The 19,277-nt window shown below is 37.1% G+C and overlaps 2 protein-coding genes across 10 annotated transcripts in view; one reads left to right on the top strand and one right to left on the bottom strand.

Annotated features, from left to right (window-relative positions):
* eps8l1b (EPS8 signaling adaptor L1b) overlaps window positions 1-241 on the bottom strand; it is a 48,773-nt gene extending 48,532 nt beyond the window's left edge. For both annotated transcript variants that reach the window (XM_073941127.1, XM_005170798.6), the window contains exon 1: window positions 181-241. The gene's annotated coding sequence lies outside the window, so the exon portion shown is untranslated. The remainder of the gene's footprint in view (window positions 1-180) is intronic.
* Window positions 242-316: 75 nt separating this feature from the next.
* Window positions 317-19,277, top strand: part of slc6a16b (solute carrier family 6 member 16b) — a 30,869-nt gene continuing 11,908 nt past the window's right edge. For 4 of the 8 annotated variants that reach the window (XR_012399167.1, XR_012399168.1, XR_012399170.1 and 1 more), the window contains exons 1-8: window positions 317-570; window positions 10,423-10,627; window positions 10,711-10,868; window positions 11,502-11,622; window positions 12,957-13,132; window positions 14,809-14,919; window positions 15,179-15,420; window positions 17,641-17,824. Coding sequence is in view for 2 of the 8 variants with exons in the window: in XM_017353844.4 (XP_017209333.1) it covers window positions 10,423-10,627; window positions 10,711-10,868; window positions 11,502-11,622; window positions 12,957-13,132; window positions 14,809-14,919; window positions 15,179-15,420; window positions 17,641-17,824 (1,197 nt within the window). In the remaining 6 variants the exon portion in view is untranslated. 8 annotated transcript variants of the gene reach the window in all.

Raw genomic sequence — 19,277 nt, 5'->3', positions numbered from 1 at the left:
GTCGACCGTTGCTTTCCCGCCTTTACGTCTTGTTCAAGTCGTTGATAAAACGCTGTTTAAGAGAATAACTTTTTAAAACCGCATTATATAATTAATTAACATTTCACATAGCTTATTATCACAGTTTTAGTAGCAACAACTTGACATTTCTCAAGTCAGTAGTGCGGTTCTTCTGCTCACCTCAATGGGTTTCTTGTCTCGATGTGTTTTAATTTTTTTACAGTTTAAAGTAGCCAAAACTAAAGCCAGAAGTGGGCGGGGCTTAGGTGTGCCACGTGGGCGGTTCTTATTTAGATTGACAGCTGCACTGTTAAAGGGAAAATCAACGTGGCAAAACAAACTCCAGAGAGAGGAATGAAGCCTCTCTTCGGGACTTAAAACAGCTCCCGTGGTTCAAAATGAAGATAAATGCTGAAACCCCGTCGCAAATTTATTACTATAATGGTATTTTATGTCCTGGCATTCAGTAAAACGTGTTAAATACGTCAATTTCTTTGATTAGTGTCTAAGATCTGTCTTCAGAGGACAGTGACGTTGGAGGAAATCTGATTCATTATAAATCATAAAAAGGTAGGTTATAACTAAATTTCGTTTTTTATTGTTCTCTCACGTAATTTCCATAGCAACACACTGCATTTACTTATAATAGTTACATTAAATTGTTAAATTATTTTGCATTAGGAAGTCTATGTAGTTTCTATGCTGCTTTTGAAAAATAGATTTAAAACAATGCTCGTAATTATTTACGCTGCCAACGCTTTTTTTGCTACATGAGATTATGTGTTATGTGCCGGTCAGTTGGGTCACTTTGATAGTGAAATAAGATGCAAAGTTTTGTATGAGCAATCAGCGCCACCTGTTGGTGACTTGTACAGTCTGAAAATACAGTGTAACCTTATCATGCAATTGCATCATCCAGTCAACTTTACTGAAGGAAATACAGCACATCATACTTCTACTATCACGGCTAATAATAATTCGATGCATAATAAAATAATAATAATTCGATGCGTATTAAAATGTAAACTACATTGTGTGTGTTAAAAGATCTAAAAGTAGACGTATATTAATAAATTACGAAGGGTTGCGCGTTTGAAGCAGCAGTTTCTTATAAACTAATGATTTAAAGATTATGCATTAACAATATGTGTACTTTCATTGCTACATTTAGGAACGAGTAATGTAAATCTAATGTAAAGCACGAAAAATATGATAAAGCGCACCCACACCCACAACGTCACCAACACGTGGTGTAATAAGAGGGCGTGGCTGAATAAAATAGTATTGGAAGCGCGGCGTGTTTTAGTTCCGTGATTACAACAACCGCAAAGGAAACGTAAAAGGCGCGAAATGTTTTGCTTTGCTCCTTCGTATCTTCATCTTTTATTTCTGTAACGTTGATTAGTGTTTGTATGTTTTCGCTGGGGAATGTGTGAGGTAGTATTTTAAGAGGATTTGAGTCGCACATATACACTTGTGAGCCGGTGACAATACCCACGCCATAAGTCATAACACGTGCCCGTGCTTTTGAGAGACAGACACAACCGACAAGGTGAGCATTTATGAAAGTTATATTTACTATGTGTTTTTGGATATAATTAGGAAGCTGTGCTGTTTTACATGCTGATTTTAGGCATGCTGATACAATTTCATTCATGTTGCTGCTGTTGTCTATGACTGCTTTGCAGTGTTGCTAAGTTAATGCTAGCTTTTGTTTGTTTTTTTCAACACGTGAGAATCTATTTCTGAATATGTTCAAGAAAGTGATTGATTTAAAAATATATTGTTATTTAGACATTTGCTGCTGATAGGTTTTTACACCTGTTAAAATCAGGTAATATTGTAAAAAAACAACGGGTTTCCTGTCTTAAAGAGTGTTTTGGTTTAGTTGTTTTAACATTAACACTGTATTTACTTTGAAGTTTGAAGTAAAGTTGGTTTTACATTCACACATTCATTCAGTGACAACTTGTGACATGCTCCCCATATTGTTTACCATGGTACTTTACATATTTGGCCCGAATTCACATTTAAGTATGTCTTCAAAACAACATTTACACTATATATTTGACTGCACAAAGTTGTACTTTGATAGTCATTGGCTGATAATATGATTTACCTAGTTATAACTGGCAAAAAATAATTTCTGAAATTATAATATTAAGGAGAAACCTCAAATGTGTGAATATAAAAGCAACTTTACCTCAGTGTGTTTGGACATTAATAGTTAGCTTTGCTCAAGACTGCTTTACAGTGTTGCTAAGTTAATGTTAGCTTTTGTTAATTTTTTATTTTGAATGTGAGAACTTGCTCATGAAAATGGTAAATTAAGTAATTGATTTTAAAATATTTAGTTTTTATTTAGACAGTTACTGCTGACAGTGTTTGTATTACACCTGTTAAAATCAGGTAATGTTAAAGAAAAACAGTGTTTTTACATTCACACTGTCTTTAACCTTGAAATTGGAGATGAAGGTAAAGTTGGTTTTATATTCCCACAATAATTTAGATTGAGGTAAAGTTGGTTTTATATTCGCACATTCGTTCATTTAGAAGTCTCTATACTGTTTACAATGTCACTTTGAATATTCGATCAGAATTAGCATGCTAGTATGACTTGAAATCAACATTAACACTGTTTATTTGACCGTGAGCAATGTTGTACTTTGATAGTTATTGGCTGCTAATATGATTTCGCTATTTAGAGTTTGCAAATAATACTTTTATGAAATTATATTATTAAGAGGGAAGTCTGAATCTGCTAATATAAAACTAACTTTACCTCTATATAATTTAGTGACAGCTTGTGACATGCCTCCTATATTGTTAACCATAGTACTTTACATATTTGGACAACGTTACCATTATTTAATTGACTGTGCACAATGTTGCACTTTAATAGTCATTGGCTGCTAATATGATTTCGCTATTAATAATTTGCAAAGATTACCTTTCTGAACTTATATCATTAGAGTGAAAATCTGAATGTTAACATAAAACCAACTTTACCTCAATGTGCTTGGACATTAATAGTAAGCTGTGCTGATTTACAAGCTGCTTTTGCCTCATGCTGATATAATTCCAGTCACATTGTATGTTGCTGGTTAAACTGCTTTACAGTCTTAGCTAAGTTAACTTAAGCATTTGTTGTGTATCTTTTATTTTGAATATAACTTATTTATGAATATGTTAAATGAAGTAATTGATTTAAAAGTATTTTGTTATTGTTATTTAGACAGTTGCTGCTGACAGGTTTTTGTTAAAATCAGGTAATGATGAAAAAACAGTGGGTTTCCTTCTGTCTTAAGGAGTGTTTTGCTTTAGTTGTTTTTACATTCACACTGCCTTTAACCTTGAAATTGAAGATTGGGGTAAAGTTGGTTTTATGTTCCCACTTTCATTTAGTGACAACTTGTGACATGCTTCCGATATTGTTTACTTTTCATATTTGTCTTGAAATCACATTTAAGTATGACAACAACATTAGCACTATTTGTTTGACTCTGCACAATGTTGGACATTGATAGTCATTGGCTGATATGTTTTTTATTTTTTAGAACTTATTATTAGAGAGAAACCCCAAATGTGTTAATATAAAAGCAACTTTACCTCAGTGTGCATGGACTTTAATAGTAAGCTGTGCTGATTTACAAGCTGATTTTGATATAATTCCATTCACATTGTATGTTGCTGCTGTTATCAATGGTTGAGAAACTGCTTTAGAGTCTACGCTAAGTCAACTGAAGCATTTGTTATTTACTTTTAAAGTAAGAACTTATTTATGAATATGTTCAATTAAGTAATTGATTTGAAAATATATTGCATATTGGCTTTAGACCAGGGGTGTCCAAACTCGGTCCTGGAGGGCCGGTGTCCTGCAGATTTTAGCTCCAACTTGCCTCAACACACCTGCAAGGATGTTTCTAGAAAGCCTAGTAAGAGCTTAATTAGCTAGCCCAGGTGTGTCTGATTGGGGTTGAAACTTAACTTTGCAGGTCACCGGCCCCCCAGGACAGAGTTTTGACATGCCTGCTTTAGACCGTTACTGCTGACTTAATTTTTTTTTACACCTGTAAAAAATTAGGTAATGTTGAAAAACACAATGAGTTTCCTCTCTTAAAAAGTGTTTTAGTTTAGTTGTTTGTTTGTTTTTTTACTTTGAGATTGGAGATTGAGGTAACGTTGGTTTTATATTTGCACATTCATTTATTTTGGAACAGTAAGAACTTGTGATGGGCTACTTTGAATGTTTGGTCTGAAATTGCATGCAAGTATGATTTGTGTTGGAGTACTAAAGGCACTGAAATGAGGTAAATGTGGATTATGTTTGCACATTAATTCAGTGACACTTGTGGCATGCTCCCTATACTGTTAACCATGATACTTTGAATATTCCATCTGAAATCACATGAAAGTAGTGCTGCACAATAAATGGTTTCAGCATCGATATCGCAACATGTGCATTCGCAATAGTCACACAGGATGTGCAGTGTAGAGCCTGAATAACAGTTGAACAGGAGCCACAGAGCATGTGATTTGTAGAGTTGCATTTGTATCAGGTATTTCATTTTTTTTGTGAGTTTGAAATGTTTGGGCACAAGAAATGATAAGGTTTGGAGGTGTAACAGATTAATAGTTTTTTTTCTTTTTCGTTAATGTAAGATGAAGACTGTACAGTAGAGCAGGGCGATTTGGCCTAAAATCAGAATCTCAATTAATTGAACATTTTACTTGATTATGATTAATGAACAATCATTTTATTAATTTATTTTGCCCTCATAGTTCACTAATAAGTGTTGCACAGTAAATGCGCTCCGATATTAAAAATGAGAGATTTTTGAGTGATGGGTGCATTACTTGATTTTAAAATAATTGAAGAAATCGCGCACCATCTACTGTATGAATATTTAATAACATGAACATTGAACAACTGAAATTGAAATACACACTGCCTAAAACCTAGTCACTTTTTCTTACAAAAAAAGTGAAAACATTTTGCACTTTTGAAAACAAAATTAATTATTTTCATTGTTTTTCATACTGAAAGTGAAAATTAGCGGCATCCTTTCTAAATAAAATAACATTGTTTCCAATCATCGTCAATGCAGTGCAAATGTGTGACGTGTAGTTAAATGTTTTGAAAGGTGCGCAGGTTTGCGACCGCGCGAAGGCTGCACTGCACCATAGTTCAACACTGATGTATAAATCAGCCTTAATAGAGCGGGGTCACATGATTCACACGCGGTAGGGAAAGTAATTAAAAAAAGAGACCTGGAAATATTTCCAGGTTCTGTCTAGAGCTGTACAATTAATCAAAAAAAGATTGCGTTCTCGATTCGACCCCCTAGACCACAGGTGTCAAACTCAGTTCCAAAAGGGCCGCAGCTCTGCACAGTTTAGTTCCAACCCTAATTAAACACACCTGATCAAACTAATTGAGTCCTTCAGGCTTGTTTGAAACCTACAGGTAAGTGTGTTGTAGCAGGGTTGGAGCTAAACTGTGCAGGGCTTCGGCCCTCCAGGAATTGAGTTTGACACCCCTGCCCTAGACGATCTTAATCCAGCATTTATACCATTCTGCCAATGATATTTATTTTCAAGCTCAGTAGCGAAGGCGGTTGCATGAGTCTTCACATTGTTTTACATGCGTTGTTCAGCAACGTGTTGAAAATTGTACTATTGGCTGCTAATATGATTTTTATGATATGAATTTACAAACAACTGTAAAGACCATGGAAACTTACTGATCAAACTGTTGTGTCCTTAACATTGCCTTTCTCATAGATCACGTTTTTTTTACTCTTCATTTAGTTTGAACTGATCGCTCAGATGGAAATGAACTTCAATAGCAGTCAGACATGAAGCAGCACACATGACTGAGCAGTTTTACGACTGAATGAACTGTCAACATAACATTGCTTTTTATTGCTGCATATTTTATAGCTTATTTTATACTTTTACATAGTACATAAATCCTCAGATGAGTGCTTTAGCAATTGAGGTAAAGTTCAGTGATGTAAAGTCATAGTAAATTCATTCAGTGGCATCTTGTGACACTGTGCCTATATTGTTTAACATGCTACTTTGAATAATGCATCTGAAATCGCATGCAAATATGATTTCAAAACTACATTACCACTAGGCCTGCACAATATATTTTTGGTAAAGTGCGAGTCTGCAAAAGTCACATCACAGGGATCTGTATTGTAGTTGGGATTATAGTTGACCAGACATTACTTTTACCACATAAAGTGATTTCAATTTTTAACCTTAGAGTGAAGGTTTATTATTTGCATGTGCCTCGAAGGCCTGTGACACTGACGATTTGAAGCAAATCAAAGCCATTTGGGCACAATAAATAAAACTTTTGTAGCCTACAAATTAATAGAACATCATAGTGTTGGGTCGATAGTTGATGCTATTGCAGATGGTCGATAGACATCACGATGATGAGCTGGCTTCCCAATCCTCCACCCCGGCCCCTTCGCAGCAGCAACCCTCTCACGAAAAATACACACTTGGGCCCTGTTTACACTAATACATCTTAATTTTAGAACAAAAATGGTCCACGTCCACACTGGCGTTTCATTTATGATTTTTGAAAAGTACTCCATCCACACTATACCACTGAAAATGCACATCACGTGACCACGGACATGCACTGCAGCATATGTGCGGGTCTGAGCTCCAGCAGTCAGCGGGTGCTTTCAGCAAAAAACCCCAGAGAGCAGTGCACGTCGGACAGTTTATCAAGGATATACCACTTGATCGCGTCTCACTATAGTTGTTAAACGTTATATTTAATTAATCTGGTCTCTATCTAATGACTCTTAGATCTTTTGAATCTATCAGGTAACGTGTCACAGCGTCAGTACACTGCTTCACTCTTTCGCTTTCACGCTTATCCTTAGTCATTTTAGTGTAAACCTCATATACTGTTGGTTGGTTCCTGTTGGTTGTACACTTTTTTTACCAACCAAGTTTGTGGACGCCAATATAACAACACAGATCACTCTGCCTATTCATGCCAGAGTCCTGCGGCAAAAGAATATGACAGGTGATAATTTGTGTGTAACTTTATTTATGATTTGTTTATGGGAAATCAAAGCATGTGGGTCAGGTAGTTGAAGCCTTAGGCTACAAATAATTTGTTATAAAATAATTAATCATTCATAAATAAATAATTTACTGCTACCTGTGATGAAGATGCCGTTGTCCAGTGTGATGTTTTAAATTAGACATCGTACAATGCCCAATTGGTCTGCGTCCCCCAACCCTAGTACATTATAGAATTATTTACATAATCTTAAAAAGATGGTGTTATTATTATTGTACAGGGATTATTTAGCATCTTTTCTCTGTTTTTATTACATTTTTTTCCCAAATTATATTTTATTCAGATGCACTTCCCTACAGAATCATCTCAATCTATCTGTACAAGCTATTCAAGTCATCTGGTGAAATTGCATTTATATCGCACTATATATCGCAGTGAATGAAAATTTTGCAATGTCAGTTCTTTTCATTATCATGCAGCCCCAATAACCATCATTTATTTGACTGTGAACAATGTTGTACTTTGATAGTCTTTGGCTGATGATATGATTTCTAGGGTTGGGCCGATAGGAGATGCCATCGTCCATCGCCAATGGCTAATAGACAACACGATGCTGAGCCGGTATCGCGGATCCTCCGCCCCCATCAAAAACCCGTTGGCGAAAAATACACACTTAGACCCCATTTACACTAATACATAGTATTAAAATGGCATTTTAGAAAGAAAATGCTCCACATTCACACCGTGTTTTACCTAGCATTTCTAAACAGCCCTCCGTCTGATGAAAACGCACATCACGTCATACACAGTCACACACACTGTCTAAAGCCTGATTTATACTTCTGCGTCAAGTGACCGGCATAACCCACGGTGCATGCAACGCGCGTAGCTGTGCATTTATACTTTTGCACACCGTCTCTGTTGGTCTGCATTAACACTTCAGAAACGCTAGTTGGCAGTGAGGTGTAAATGTTCCTCTGTGTCGAGTTTCTTTGCTGCTGTTTTGCTTTTCCTGAACACTTCCTGGTTGTACAAGTGACTCAAACTCGCTCATTTTGAGACAGGAACCGGCGGACGTGGAACAGCTTTAACTATGAGGTAAACACAGAACAAAACTTTCCATCCGGAGCTCCTTCACGAGACTCCACACTTGTAAACAATCGCTCCATTTGGCTCGCGCCATTCGCGCGGCTCTCGGTCCCGCCCAGACTCGTCAGCGCTACCAAGCCGACCAATCACAGAGCTTGCGCTACGCGTAGTTGCGACGTGTAGTTACAATTTTTGACAGGTGCACGTCAGTGACGGCGACGGCCACGGCGAAGGGCTATGCGTCAGCACCGTAGCATACGCCGGCGTTTGACGCAGAAGTATAAATCAGCCTTAAGCTCCTTTGAGCTCCAGAGAGCAGTGCACATCGGACAGTTTATCAAGGATGTACCGCTGGATCGCGTCTCACTATAGTTGTTAACCGTGATATTTAATTAATCTCGTCTCTATATAACGACTCTTCGGTCTTGTGAATCTATCAGGTAACGTGCCACAACATCAGTACACTGCTTCAGTCTTTCACTTTCACACTTGTACTTAGTATTTTTAGTGAAAACCTCAAATACTGTTGGTTGTGCACCTTTTTTACCGACCAACCTCCCGCGGAAAAAGTGATTGACAGGTGGTCATTTGTGTGTAACTTGTCTTTATTTATTTATGATTTGTTTGTGGGTAAAACAAACACCATGCGGGTCAGGTAGTTGAAATGGTAGGATACAGATAATTTGTTATGAATTAATTAATTATTCATAAATAATTAATTCACCTCCGCCTATGACGACGATGCTATCAGCCATCGCTATGTTTCACATTAGACATCGTACGATGCCAAATTGGTCAACATCGTCCAACCCTAATGATTTCCCTATTATGAGTTAGTAAATAATACTTTTCTGAAATTATATTGTTAATGGTAAAGCCTGAATGTGCGAGTATAGAACCTACTTTTCTCCAATGCTTATAGACCAATTTAGTGTGGTCATGTCATTGGTCCATGAACAATTCCTGTTTGTTAACAAACTATTTCATAACTGAAACAAGAGGCAATTCAATCATAACTTAATGTTAAAACAGCCATCATAGCATTATTTATCAGTATGTGGCTCTCTTTGGATTCCCGGATGCTATTTAAAAAAGAAAAATGTAAAACAGGAAATGCGTTGGGACCGTTGTTTTTGTTTACATCCCTGAAAATGGTCTATATAAAAAGTGATTTTAAGGCCTCTGTAAACATTTCAAGCAAGTTTAAAGCATTTTTAAAACAAATGAACTATTAGATTAAGTTGGAAAAAATTACTGTCGAGAGGTTCATCTAACCAGTTTAAAAAAATTTGGGACCATTTAGGAAATATATCCAAGAACATGTTTTGTCAACTACAGACCAAGTCCTTGTTCCAGCAAATAGATTTTTTCTTTTCTAAGTGCAAAGTACAGTGTATGGTGTGCTTCAGAATGTACAATTGTAGTTTTTAAGCCACATTATTATTATTATTTACCTTTTTATTTGTTGGTATGTTTTTTTTTTTTTTGCTTTGTTTTTTTTTCATTGTATGTGCTTAAGTTGATACTATCTATACTTTTTAAATCTAATTTAGTCTTTTTTTAACTGTAATTTGACAGTCATAAATAAAAAAATTAACTATTAGCTTTAACAAGGAATAATTGTTCTTAATTATTTACACAATAAAGAATATACACAGCTTTATTGCACATTTGATTCTTTTATTTCTGTTCCTCTATAGTGTTAGTCTCCTTCATTTGTATTTTTGCTCTATTTTATCTCTGCCTGTAGTTTATTAGTTTTTATGCACTCCCCTGCAAAATCATCCTGATCAATCTAAAAGTAAGTTGGTTAATTATCTTGTGATATCGCAATAGAAATCACAGAAAGTGAAAATGTCGCAACGCAAGTTTTTTCCAGTGTTTTGCAGCCCTATTATTTAGGATAAAGTCTGAATTTGCGTATAAAACCAACCTTATCCCAATGCTTGTATTGAACTAAAGTTGGTTTTATATTTGCACATTCGTTCATTGACAGCTTGTGACACTGTTCCTATATTGTTTACCATGCTACTTTGAATATTGGGTCTAAAATTGCATGTGAGAATTACTTTAAAACAATATAAACACTTTTTTTGACAGTGAAAAATGTTGTACTTTGATAGTTATTGGTTGATAATATCCCTTTAAAAACTTGCTAACAATACTTTTCTAAAATTGTGTTATTAAAGAGAAAGTCTGATTGTGCGAGTATAAAACCAACTTCACCCCAATGCTTATGTGTTTTAATGGTAAAACCAATTCTGTCTGTCTGCCAGATGACGTCAGCAAAGCCCCCGTTACCTGCAGACGGCCAGCAGGATGAGGTTGAACTGCGATTGGGGCTCGAGCCAGAAGTCCCGTTGGAAACAGCCCGGGACGGTTGGGACAGTAAAGTAGAGTATTTCCTTGCTCAAGTCGGATTCAGTGTGGGATTGGGAAACGTTTGGAGGTTTCCGTATCTCTGCCACCAGAACGGAGGCGGTGAGTGTGGAGGGTGCATAAATTATCTAAGCTTGTCCTTTCCGTTTCTGACGTTGTTAATGCTTTCACTCATTGTCTTTCAGGAGCATTTATTTTGCTGTACGTGGTGTTGATGGCGCTGGTCGGTGTGCCGCTGTTTTTTCTGGAGCTTGCGGCTGGTCAGAGCATCAGACAGGGCAGCATTGGTGTCTGGAGGCACATTTCTCCAAAACTTGTTGGCATTGGCTACTCCAGCTGTGTGGTGAGTATGTCCAGTGTTATTTGCTGTGGAACAGTGAACTTTATCCAGGATTAAATGGTTTCTTTCAGACACTGTGTGAGAAGAGCAGTGTGAACCAAAGTAAAATTAGGCTCCTGTATCTTGTGTAGCTGATGTAACTCAAAGGCATAGTTCACTGTAAACTGTCATCATTTACACATAATTCACTTGTCACATCCTGTTTGAGTTTAAGTAGGACTGTCATGATATCTTTTTTGTTTTTTGTTTTTTTTTGTCGTATGATATTTTGCACCAAAATATATTGGTGTATACACCAAATATATTATATGTTATAATATTATTGTCATTTTAAGACAATTTTGTGCCACTCATGACAATATAACATCTTCATGATGCAAGTACACCATTTTAAAGGGCACATCATATTTTATTCTAAAGAATATTTGATTTAATTATAGTCATTTTAACAATTTAATAATGAGGCATTACAATCAGAATGTGAAGAAGCATATCCTAAATAAATAACAATAAATGTTAACAAAAAATTGCCAGGTAAAAAGAAACAGAGGCTGTGATATCTGCTGCCAGATTCAAATTTAGCAAATTCACATTTAACAAGCAGCTAAATGTTGTGTTTCTCTCTTCCTTTCCAAGGTGTGTTTCTTTGTTGCTCTGTATTATAACGTCATCATCGGCTGGAGTATTTTTTATTTGGGGAACTCTTTCCAGTATCCTCTGCCATGGGAAAAATGTCCAACAGAAGGGAACAGCACAGGTAATCAAATCACTTTTAATGCCAGATCATCTGCGATTACGTGTTGCGTTAACGATATTTTTTACAATATAACATTTACCTGGAAAAAGCTCTTTTTAAAAACATTTTATGTAATAATATTAAAATTAACGGGTGAAAGATATATTTCAGACCAAATTAATTCTAATTCAGACTAAAAACTCTGTCAAGGTGCAAACGTTTAATCTATAAAACAATATGAATGAGTGAAATTGTCTGCAAATATTCTGACTCTGATTGACCGTTCATTTTCCTCTCTTCTTGACTCCTGCTATTTGTATTTCTTTTCAGCTCTTGGTTCACCTTTGGGTGATGCAGGAATAGAAACGGTTTCTAAAATAGAAATTCCATTTATCATCAGTGCTGATTGTTAGGACAAAAACTCTGTGCATGGGGGATAATGGGCAACCCTGTCTTGTAAAAGGAGTTAACCTGAAGCAAACACATCTAAGCTTATTTGTCTGTACTGTTGACATAGGGGATGCATATTGGATTTTTTTTCCATGAGCTAAATGTTTTGCCAAAACCGAATCTTGACAGGGCTGAGAAAAGATAATCCCATTCGAAGGCCTTCCCAGCATCTAGTGAATTGAGTGTTTCAGAATGAGATCTTGAATGAGAGGAGTATATAATATCAAATAATCTCCGAATGTTTTAAACAATTTGTCTGTTTTTAATGAAGCCAGCCTGATCCTCATGAATTATTGTTGGGAGCACATTTTCTAACCTATTGGCAATCATTTTAGCTAGTATTTTATTATCTACGTTTAGCAAACTGACTGGTTTATATGATGCTGGATCATGTAGGTATAGTAAAGAAATTAATGCTTGGTAAAATGTATCGTTAGAGAAAGGTCTTTCAGACACATCAAAGACATCTAGGAGAAGAGGAGAAACCTCTGCAGAAAACATCTTGTAAAATTCGAGTGTATACCCATATCTGGACCAGGTGACTTTGAAGATTGTAGACTACGTATTGCAGAATGAACCTTTTCCAAAGTTGCGGGTTTATTTAAAACTTAATTATTAGGATATAAAAATAATCAAAAAGAACATTGATTAATTTAGCATCCTTTGTTGACTGGTATATAAATTCATATAAAAAAAGTAAATTCTTAATTTCCAGTTGATCTTTTGTTATGCAACCCATACTTGCGTAAATTTCAGCTTGATCCACTTTAAGTCATCTGATTGAATTGTATTCACATTGTATTGATTAACCTTAATTTCCAGACTTCGTGCAGCCTTATTTAAAAGGCTACTGTTTTTGTGTGGAGATGTTTATTTGAAGATGCTCTGCTTTTTTCTTCTGGTAGTGAAGGAATGTGCTGCCAGCTCTCCTACAGCATATTTCTGGTACCGTAAAGCTCTGGATATCACCGATTCCATTGACGAAACGGGAGAGTTCAATTTCATACTCACTGGATGTCTGCTGGCCGCTTGGGTCATAGTGTGTCTGGCTATGTACAAGGGCATCAAGTCTTCCGGAAAGGTAATGTTGCATTGTATATTGAGTATAACATTAGAGTAACAATAAGCTAGTGCTTTTACAGATAATGATCAATAGACACTAAGGTTGTGCCAATAGACCAATCGATGGCCGACAAACTTCACGATGCTGAGCTGGAAGAGGTGTGAACCTATACTGGTCTCACAGTTTGGTTACGATTATCATGCCTTCGGTTCAATTCGATATCTCGGTGCATCACGGTGCATTGACGATGCTTTCCATGTAAAGTGTTATATTTTAGGGGGGAGGCTATAACAAGCTGTCTGTATAAACACACAGATACACAGCACCACACTGTCTCTTGTTCAAACACATACACAAACATACACAAACATAGACAGCACCTAACAAACACACACATACACACTTAAGCCCTCACAACAGGGAGAGCTTGCGCTGAGCGGAGCAGAAAAACGAAAAAAAGAAGCCCTTTTCCGACGGTCCCTTACTGAGAGCTCCTCTCAGTGCAAGCTCTCTCGGCTAAACACATATTGTGAGGGCTTAACCGGAGCAGTGCTCGTAATGTCGAGCGAAAAAAAGAAAGACAGCTGTGAAACATAACCAGCTTTGTCTTTTTGTAGGAAACACACTTTAGATCTTTTTAGGGTAAGAGGTTTTTGAGTTATTGCTATGTCTATAACTGAATGTGTGTCAGGAATATCGAAAGCAAAACCAACTGAACCGCGCTCATTTCTGTCGCCCCCCTGGATATACAGCGCCCTCAGCATTTGCCTATGGTGCCTATGCCACGGGCTGGCCCTGAGTTGACTGAGTGTTGGAAATACTGTTATTGTCATTGACTGAGAGATTGACAGCTCATATTAACCAATCATTCGAGTTCAGTTCTAGAGCAGTGGACCAATAAGAAGGGCACAAAGGCGGGGCAAGCATTGCAGCCTGTTTTACTTCAGCAAGTTCACATAACAACTGTTTATCTGTTCCTGAGCGCTGCGTTTGGCGTTTTTAGGTGCAAAGATGCATTCTGCATGAATGTCTCCTAAATCCGCGCACGCGGTGAGGATTTTGCAGTGAAAACAATGAAAATGTATGCGCTATAGTGAACTCCAACCGAACTCTCGTCTCCTCCACCAGCTGTGGGAAAAGCCATCAGAATGACACGGATCACTCTGCCTATTCACGCCAGAGAAAAAAAGTGCTTGACAGGTGGTCATTTGTTCGTAACTTTATTTATTTATGGTTTGGTTATGGGTAAAGCAAAGACCATGTGGGTCAGGTAGTGAAAACAGTAGGCTACAATTAATTAATTTGTTATGAATTATTTGATATTTAACAACAACCCCCTGCCTATGACGTCAATGGCATCGTCCTACACGATGTTTCACATTAGACATCGTACAATGCCAAATCTGTCAACATCGCCCAACCCTAATAGACACTCTTTTTTTTCTTAAAGAAATTAAAAGCAATAAATATACAATTTAGATTCAAAATGCAAAAAGAAAAGATTTTTGGTTAAAAAAAAAAAAAAAAAAAACTTTATTAAATTTTTTATTTTTTATTTATTTTTTTAATAAAGTAGTTTTTGTATCTGTGTAATTGCTTCAGTGCAAAGTTGGAAAGAGACAGATTTCCAGCAGGACCATGCTGTGTGTGTTATATTATTAAAATGCTGTGATTGTTTGTGTTATTGATTGTAGGTGATGTATTTCTCCTCCGTGTTTCCATACGTGGTTCTGCTGTGCTTTCTGATCAGAGGCGTGACGCTGGATGGAGCATCAGAGGGCATTAAATTCATGTTTTACCCCAGAGTACGTACACTAACACACGACTACCGTCAAGATCCAGAATATGACATTGATTATGATTATTGATTAAACACCATAATCAGAAAACAGCGTCTTCTAGTTTTTTTTCTTTGTTTGTTTTGATTATGTGCTGTTTAATTTTAAAATATGCGTGTATGTTTCTATTTTGTCTTTAAATACTGTTTATTTGCTTCTCACTTTGAAATGACATATTTATTACATTTATACAGGGTTTAAAGTAAACTGCTTGTGTTTCTCTTAGCTGGAGATCTGGGCTGATGTTCAGGTGTGGCGTCAGGCGGCGACGCAGGTCTTTTTCGCTCTGGGTTTGGGTTTTGGTTCTGTGATTGCGTACTCTTCCTATAACCCACGAAACAACAACTGCCATCGAGACGCGTTCACTGTGTCTGGAGTCAACTTCATGACGTCTGTTTTGGCCACGCTGGTGGTGTTTGCTGTGCTGGGCTTCAGGGCCAAAACCATCGCCACAGAGTGTGTCAAGCGGTCAGTGTGCAGCACTTTTGGTTCTAAGATCTAATATAAAATAAAGCTGTATAAGATATACTGTAGTCAACATTTGAAGTGCATCCAAAAATTCTTTCAAAATTCATTCATTCGTTTTCCTTCAGCTTAGTCCCTATAGTTATCACGGGTCGCCACAGCCAACTTATCCAGCATATGTTTTACTCTGCGGATGCCCTTCCAGCTGCAACCCAGTACTGGGAAACACGCATACACGCTCACATTCACTGACACCCATATAGTTTGGCCAATTTAGCTTACCCTATTCACCTATAGCACGTGGGTTTGTACTCTGGGGGAAACCGCAGCACCCAGAGGAAACCCATGCCAACACGGGGAGAACATGCAAACTCCACACAGAAATGCCAACTGACCCAGCCAGGACTCGAACCAGCGACCTTCTTGCAGTGAGGTGAACGTGCTAACCACTCAGCCACTGTCACCTTCTTTCAAAATTGCCCTAAGATAAGAATTGGTGTTGAACCACTTCAAGTGTTGACTGCTATAGTTTATAGTTTAATTGACCTTGTAATGAGCATACCTGTGATAGACACATTGTAGGAAGTTTAGCGTAGGTAGAGGTTTAAAGTATTACCATAGCAGTGAAAGTTTATCATTTGTATGTTTTTAAGACCCGTGACTGAGCATTTCAGGTGTGTATAAAACATTTGGGCACACAACATTATAACATTTGTAGCTTAAAGATTAATTGTGGTCATTTATATGATGAAGATTGTTTTGTTTTAGATTGATTTATTCAATGTCTGTACATTAATGCTGTTAGAAAACCCCTGAAAACCACGAAGCAGTTTAATTCATTTGTATATTTATGCTATATATGCTTGTAATGTTTGTTTTATGCAGATGTGCTTTCCTCAGGGTGTTCGCTGGGTCTTAAAATGTCTTCAATTTCAAAAACAAAATTGTATGTGTTGAATATCGTAAATGATTTTAAACAGGTCTTAATTTTGTAAGTAAAGCTACCCATTCGGGTCGACATGCATCCGATCACTAGCAATCCATCCTAATAAAATCAGAGAAGGAAAACTAAAAACAGTTCCTCGTTATAATAGCAGAAATGCATTAGGTTGAATAGAAGTTATACTCAATCAATCTGCACCAAAAGCCAACAAATATATATTTTGATTGTTTATGTAATTGCCTTCACAATAAATAACTTTAATGTTAAATCAAGGTGTCATTTAAAAAAATTAAATAATGTTTAAAATAGTGTATACAACTAGAGTTTTCTTCTTTTGACACATTAAAGTATGCCACTGAGAAATAATTACATTGGATTATTTATTTTTTTTAATGGCAAGCAAAAAAAAAAATTTCCATTGGCCCAACTGGACCATTAGAAATAATCATTAGTGTTCAGCCCTGTATTAGGCTAAAATGTTCTTCATAATGGTCTTAAAAGGGTCTTTAAAAGTCTTAGATTTGACTTGATGAAACCTGCAGAAACCCTGTTTCCTATAAAAAGTATCCCAATCTAAAAATGATCTAAAAAACTAACTATTAAATTTTAAAATGAATTTTTGTTAATCATCTGGTCAAATTATATTCAAATCGCGATATAGCGGAAAAATGTATAAATATTAATTTATAATTTTATATATAATTATTTTTAATCTCATATTGTGCAAGCATTATGATCTTTTACTTAATAATATTATTTATTTGTATTTTTTTTTTTACTATTATTCATATATTTTTATAGAATTAAATATATTGGTGCGGTGGGGTTTTTTTTTGTTTGTTGTCTAAAAAAAAAAAAGACCTTTTACACATGAAATTCACAAGCGGATTCACAAGCGGAAAAGAGAGAAGAGAACGCAAACAGAAAACAAACAACAAAACATACGTGGAACGTAACAATATTAATAAAAACATTATTCTTCAGCCAATGTAGTTCCTCAGAATCTGTTGTGGTTGAAGCAAAGTGCTTGCCGAGCAACACAGATCCAGCAATAATAAAGTAATGAGGTCACGGGTGTACATTTATTGTGTATTTTACAACTGTTTCAAACGCAACTCCTGCAGCCACAATCTGTTTTATAATGCCTCATAATACACTGTTTGATTTGTACAGTGTTTTCACAATTTCATTCACTAGTTTTTTTTTTTTAACTATGGTAGCATTACTTCACATAACTTTTGAGTTGCTTTAAGATGCTTGGATGTGTCTTTATGTTGCAGTAATCTGAAGGCCCTGCTTAAGGTGACGTCCAGCGCTCCTCTACCTGTCCTTTCCATCAATGCTTCAGATGTAGAGAGCATCTCATTGGACGAGTATGCAAACTGGTACTCGACTCAAGGGATGGAGCTCAGTATCTCTGACTACAACATCACAGCCTGCAGCCTGGAGGATGAACTCAGACAGGTACAGTTACTGCAGATTTAATGGAAATAAATGTAGGGCCTGCGCATAAGGTCTAAGGGCGTACTCACACTATGTACAGTTGCCTTTACCGTGCCGAAGCGCGCTTGTCCCCCACTCCCCTCTGCCCCAACAGCCTGCACTCACATTGCATCCGAGCCTGAGCATGCTTGCGTCAGTGATGCGCTGTTCAGTTTAATAGTAGAGAAGTGCTCTCGCTCTGCACAGTAAACATTTCTTTAGTTATATCATTTTGGTCGTTTAAGATCCAGTCACACAAAGTCAAATATTTCGCTGAACAGATCAGCCACTTTGGTTGCTCATAAACAATCATAAAGTCCTTGTGCTGCAGGTATTAGGAGGTTTGCTGAAGGTGCAGCTGATGAGGGGTTTGTGTCTTTAATAATCTGATAGTTTGCGTTCATTGAACAGTAAGAATGATCAATAAACACATATGAAACAGTCCCTTAAAGGGCCATGAAATCCCCTCGTTTCAGCAGGGTGTTTTCACACCTCTACTTTGAAAAAAGTCAGAAAAGTGGGCGTGTCCAGCTCTGTTTAGGGGTATTGTCGGAGGAACTAAAGTGGGAGGGTGTGGGAGTGTCTATTTGTGCACGCGTGAGTTTCAGTCAAAATACAAACACATTAGAAAGTGATGGTGTTTAACCTACATGGACATCTGTAGTCGAATTATTTGCCAAATTATTAAATGGTGGACTTTAACTGCAGTTTGGCTCTTTCATTCAGGGAATTCATTCATGCCCCTCGCGACAAACGCGATATTTGATTCGAGGAGCTGCTCTAAGCGTGTATTTTTCATGCAATGTTTGATACCGCACGGCGAATGAGAGAAAAAAACTCAGCATTTCCCGGAAACTTATTTGCACACGGCAGGTAGCGTCAGAAAGCCGCGTGTGTTATTCCGGTCACAAAATGCGGTGCTATGTTTGCACTCAGTGCAATAGTTAACTTAATTCGGTACGAACAAACTGAATAAACAAAGAGCACTGGTCGCTCACTTACCAAATCTGTAGAGACAGGACAATCATCAGCAACTAGAGCCGCGTCTTTATGAAGAGGAGACTAACGTTACAAGCGAATCCGGATTTCAGCGTTTGCAGATGAGAACAGCTCTCAGGTAAACAATAATCCACCTTAGACACGTAAGTTATTGTTCTCGAGCGTCGCGTACACTGTTAATCCACACGTGATCCAGCTGAGCTCTCACAGAGAGAAAATGAAAACAAAACTTAACTGCAGCAAACTATAAAAGCAACACTTCACGCCTGTTTTGCCAACACAACGCAAGTGGTGCTCGCTGCAGAGCCATTTGAGGCGAGCTGAGCTCCAGAGAGGGGGAGCTTAAGCTTGAGCTCCACCTTTTTTGCACTTCTTCTTCGAGTGATGTCACTGGGGGTAGGGTTAGGGGTGGGGTTGGTGTACGCATTAAAACAGC

The sequence above is a fragment of the Danio rerio genome, chromosome 24 (genome assembly GCF_049306965.1).
Source record: "Danio rerio strain Tuebingen ecotype United States chromosome 24, GRCz12tu, whole genome shotgun sequence".
Taxonomy (NCBI): domain Eukaryota; kingdom Metazoa; phylum Chordata; class Actinopteri; order Cypriniformes; family Danionidae; genus Danio; species Danio rerio.
This window is presented reverse-complemented; position numbering and strand designations above follow the sequence as displayed.